Source organism: Mytilus trossulus, chromosome 2 (assembly GCF_036588685.1).
Source record: "Mytilus trossulus isolate FHL-02 chromosome 2, PNRI_Mtr1.1.1.hap1, whole genome shotgun sequence".
Lineage (NCBI taxonomy): Eukaryota > Metazoa > Mollusca > Bivalvia > Mytilida > Mytilidae > Mytilus > Mytilus trossulus.
In genome coordinates, this window is record NC_086374.1 from 89,336,717 (window position 1) to 89,342,368 (window position 5,652).

Genomic DNA, 5,652 nt, shown 5'->3' on the forward strand with positions numbered 1-5,652 from the left:
TTACACATAGGATGTGCCCATATATTTAAATGATACAAAACCAACATCTATTTATGAACACGGTGTGACTAAAAAATAAGTATTAAAAAAAGCTTAAGTCACTTTATACATAAAGCACAATAACAAAAATACGGAGCTCTAAGGAAAATTTAAAAAAGGATTTTTCCAGGGTTGCGTTCAATATCGTAGCGACTACGTAGTGTTTCGTAGATTTTGACTATTGAACGAGTAACTATAGACTAGTTGTTACATATATATTGATAGTTACGTAGCTGCTACGATATTGAACTCAACCCTGGTTTCATAGGTAGCCAAACCTCTAACTTGTATGATAGCCGCATAAAATGCCATTATATTGACAACATTGAGTTAACAAAACAAACAAATTCAACACCAGTCAATACTGTTTTTTAATCTTAATCACTTCAAAAACAAACAAATATGTTATAAAAAAAGCAATGTTGCATATAGATAGCACATAAGTAAAAATATTGATTACTTGATTGATTGATTTACTTTCTTCTTTGTCAGCTTTTCGTTACAAAATTTAGATAAAAGCACATGGCAAAATTCGTATCATATGCCGTATCATCTGGAGATATCAATATCAGGACGAGGGCCTTTTGGCTCTGTCAAATATTTAAAACTTCTGTATTTACTGCTTAATATATGATAAAACTTTTTATCAATTTTGTAATTACCAAAATACAAAACGTCATATACAAAAGACTATTAAAATTAAGATATCAATATTCCTGTTGTAGTATGATTTAGACATGTTGTATAAGTTAATAACATAAAATAAAACATTATTAAAACAAAATATGAATATTCAAATTAAAAACAAATTGTAATAAAAGTAATTTAGATAATATAAAATAATTATGTATTTCTCTGAATAAAAACATATCAAAAATATATCTAAAGTGTAATATTACCAGCATAATTATAGACATATAGTTTTGACAGCAAATGAATGTCTTCCCAAATCCAGTATAATAAAATTGAGAATGGAAATAGGGAATGTGCCAAAGAGAAAACAACCCCGCCAAAAAAGCTGAAAACAGCTGTAGGCCGCCAATGTGTCTCCATATCGCACCACACCGGGCCTAAGCATGCTCCTAAACAAAATGTGTTCAGTGACAATGGACGTCGTACTTTACTCCGAAATATATAAAAGAAACTCAAATCAAAAATCATACAAAGTAATAATAGTTGTATGTATTATAGAAGTTAAAACCCTTGATGGATAAACAAAACCTCTACACTCCCAATCCCTTCAAAAAAAAGCAAACGGAATGTGCAATATTCTCTGCATTTTCTTAGCCATAAGATAAAATTTACTCAATGCAAAATGTGGCGATAACGACAACAGATATTAGGAAGAGATTAGAATAAATACAGTTTCCACCATTTATTTTGTCTCTTTCATCTCTTTCATAGTCTCTTGAAAACAATGAAACGGATAAGACAGGGTGTTCAAAACCCTGTTTCGATTCTAAAATTCCATCCTTATATGTCCAAAAATCGCCAGAAGAAAGTTTTAGTTGACCATTATCTGCCAAAAGAACTTCAGGAAATACGTACCGAGTTTCAAACGATCCCTTTAATTTTATGCTCGTGAAATTAGTTAGTGATTCTTTTACAAATGGATTTCCACAGCTAGTTCTATTTTCTGTTTTACATTTTAGAAGCGTGCACACTTTCATGTAATAAGGTTTTACTGTCGACTTGTGAAGACCATCAAATGCACCAAACGCAAAATATTCTGAGTCACTACCTAATCGTTCATAAGACAGAAAGCAGCACAATCTTCCATCACACACACTTACATTGCCCTTATTGTTCTGTATAAGAACAAACATAAATGGATCACGTCGAACGTCAGATCGGAACTGACCAGAACTAACTGATGACTTTTCATTCTTAATAACTGGTATTTGTAAGTTGGACACGAATGCATTTGTCTTTACGATAGGTAAATCAGCAATTAAAAGCTTTCCTCCGAGGGATTCGTTGTATTGGAAAGCTTTGTAACCTGTTGGGGAATATATTCCACTTCCATGAAATCTCTTCTCTGGCCAGTTTATGTTTGCTGCTAGAAGATTAACCTTCGCGCTGGCTGCAAACGCAGAATGAAACTGAATGCCAGCAAGTAAAGGGAGAGCATCTATCCACGCTGTAGGAAAAACAACATTCCCAACACCATCTAACTTCAATACATCGATTGCAGGTGTTTTGAAAAGAATATCAAAACAAATAAAGACAGCAAATTTACCAAATGGTGTTTCAAATGTCACCAGTTTTGTTACTGGTGGTACGTCAAAATGTTTCTCCCCATATAATTGTATTTTATGGTATTTTGCAATCAGATCACCCCTAGGGTTATAAACAACGTTGGTATTGAATTGATAATGTCCGTCTTTTGGACAGTTCGGATCTTTTCCTATATCACATGGCTGACGATCACCAAAGTTCACCACAAGAAACATTGACGTGTCTTTAGCCAGACAACTTAAATGTCTCTGTACATCTGTGTCTTCGTACTTGTCCGGATCCTGACATGCATTCCAGTTTTCTTCCGGATCAGGAATATGTTCAAGATATGATGCTATACCTTCTCGTGATATTTTCAAAGTACCAGAAATACCATATTCAGGAAAAACCATGATATCCACGTTCTGAAATCATAGATACAAAAAATACGTAATGTAATCATGAAATTTCCTCCGTTGAAAGTTTGCAAACATCTCATAGAGCAATTACATGGATGATTATTATTGACCATTTATGGCTGTAATATTAGCGTCACGTAAATGCAGTTCATTAATTGTATGGCTTACTTTTTGGTGTGAACCAAGGCTCCTTGTTTAAGGCCGTACTTTGAAAAGAAGGGCGAAAGATACGAGAGTAAAATTGAGAATGGAAATGGGGAATGTGTCAAAGAGACAACAATCCGACCATAGAAAAAAATAACAACAGAAGGTCACCAACAGGTCTTAAATGTAGCGAGAAATTCCCGCACCCGGAGACGTCCTTCATCTGGCCCCTAAACAAATATATACTAGTTCAGTGATAATGAACGCCATACTAATTTCCAAATTGTACACAAGAAACTAAAATTAAAAAAATACAAGACTAACAAAGGCCAGAGGCTCCTGACCTGGGACAGGCGCAAAAATGCGGTGGGGTTTAACATGTTTATGAGATCTCAACCCTCCCCCTAAACCTCTAGCCAATGTAGAAAAGTAAATGCATAACAATACGCACATTTAAAATTCAATTCAAGAGAGGTCCGAGTCTGATGTCAGAAGATGTAACCAAAGAAAATAAACAAAATGACAATAAAACATAAATAACAACTACTAGCAGTTAACTGACATGCCAGCTCCAAACTTCAATTAAACTGATTGAAAGATTATGATTTCATCATATGAATATCAGGCACAATCCTTTCCATTAGGGGTTTAGCATCATACCATCATAACATATATGAGAAGAACATTACCCGTGTCATGCCAACAAACTGTGTTTTTTAATAAATGTGTTTAGTTCCTATAAGTGAATCACTATAAACGCCAAAATAAGCAATCTTTAATGACCTGACAACAGTATCGTAACTATATCCCTTCTTAATAAGGTTATTTAAAGGTTGTTAGTTTCTGAGGTGAATACTGACATTTTTGTGCTTTATAAAGAATATTTCCATTGGATGTGAAATACCGGAACGTATAAGAAGTCTGCATGTTGAGCTATATTTACGAATGATGTCCTTAATATACCGATGATAAAATTAAGTAAATGTTTTGACAAGTTTGTGATATCAAAAACCCTGGTGTAATAGTTTTTCAGTAATACATAAATTTCTCTCGTTGAAATCTAAAACATTGTTACATACACGAGCGAATCGTACAAGTTGAGATATATAAACACCGTAAGACGCTGACATGGGAACGTCACCATCAAAATTGGATAATTAACGATAGGAAATGAAGAATCATCTCTTTTATCATAAATCTTAGTATTAAGCTTTCCGTTAGTGATATAGATATCAAGATCGAGGAAAGGGCAGTGGTCATTGTTAGCATTAGCTTTATTTAACGTAAGTTCAACAGGATAAATTTATTTAGTATACATACTGTAGTCGTCATTATTTAGAGCCAAAATATCATCCAAATATCTAAAAGTATTATTAAATTTGTTCATGAGATGTTGTTTCGATGGGTCTTTGCTGATTTTTTGTCATAAATTGTAACTCATAGCAATACAAAAACAGGTCCGCAATAAGTAGTGCACAGTTAGTTCCCATTGGAATTCTGATAACCTGACGATATACGGAATCTCCAAAGCGAACAAAAATGTTGTCTAGTAAAAATTCAAGGGCATATATCGTATCAAAGCATGTCCAATTGACATAGTTTTTTTGTTTATTGCTACTAAAAAATTACATAAAAGAGTTTGAACATATATATTCACATTCTGACTTTTTAAATACCCATTTAAATAGGTGAGAGGGTCATTTAAAATCATAGATCGAAAATAAACTGACAAAGCCGTGACTTAAAAAAACAAAAAAACAGAGAAATGATAGTAAACACCACACAAATAGCTCGAAAACTAAGGACTAAGCACAATGGTTTACTTTTACAAATTGTTCATTGGATACAGAGTTGTCTCGTTTAGCATGCATACCACATCTTCTTATATCTATAGACGTATTTGACTCTCCTGTATTGTCCAGTTATTTATGACAAAATATTATATTAATATGTATGACATACCTGTTTGCCTGCTAGTGTAGCTTGTTCCTTGTAAATGTCAATATTTTTCATCATATCTTTTAATGCAGTGGATCTGTTAGCCGGATGTTCCTTATTGGTAGGTTTGATAACCGCATGTTCATAAACTGCCGCTTTGAATGTCGATTTTTTAGCATCGACAAGATAAAAAACAAACACAAATAAGTAAATGCAAATACACCCCATTATAAATTGTCAATGTCAAATCAAAAGTTGGACTCAGTCAGACTAGAGATACATCCGTTTAGTTAGTTTGGGACGTTTACTAAGTGTTCTTATAAGTTCTACTTACAATCTGCCTTTTCACTGGCTGATGACTCCTACACAAAATGGTATATGATTGTGATAAGAATAATTGACAACGTGTATGGATTGCAATCGTCCCTGTATATAATTAGTTTATTGAAAAAGGTTCGGAGTATACTTAGTTATGTGACATTTTTTAATTTTTTGTCAAACATGTCAAAGGTTCGGTAACTATTTTTTCGTATCGACTTAAGGTTGGATTTATTTTTCAAAGCTGTCGTGTGGATATGTATTTATGTATCAAGGGATAATTCAACGTTTATTAATAGATAGCGCATCTCACAAATAAAATCGTTCTCAGAAATATATATCTTTTGTTCTATCTTGTTAAATGTATGAATTTTATAGAATGAGTACACACGTACTCTTTTTAAAATTTTAAAGGGGTCTTTTATTTTACTACGATACAAGGACAATAAGTAATAAAACACATTCTTATCTTTAAAACGTTTTAATAAATATCTGAGGAAGACTGAAGGCTTCAGAGCAAGATTTACTTTATGATTTAAATTTTCATGTGGCATAATTTAAAAAAAAATTAATAATC

At 32.9% G+C, this 5,652-nt stretch overlaps 1 protein-coding gene across 1 annotated transcript; it reads right to left on the reverse strand.

Moving 5' to 3' along the window:
- Positions 1-1,031: 1,031 nt before the first annotated feature.
- Positions 1,032-5,032, reverse strand: LOC134705513 (pantetheinase-like). Its single transcript, XM_063564234.1, has 2 exons — positions 4,782-5,032; positions 1,032-2,681 (listed from the first exon to the last, which is right to left on the reverse strand). Exons 1-2 carry the CDS (start codon positions 4,983-4,985, stop codon positions 1,341-1,343), a joined length of 1,545 nt encoding a protein of 514 aa, XP_063420304.1. The 5' UTR covers positions 4,986-5,032; the 3' UTR covers positions 1,032-1,340.
- Positions 5,033-5,652: the final 620 nt, after the last annotated feature.

Coding starts and splice junctions, on each gene's coding strand:
- LOC134705513 (XM_063564234.1), bottom strand. CDS start 4,985: ATGGGGTGTATTTGCATTTACTTATTTGTGTTTGTTTTTTATCTTGTC. Junction 2,682..4,781: donor CTACACTAGCAGGCAAACAG/GTATGTCATACA, acceptor CTATGATTTCAG/AACGTGGATATCATGGTTTT.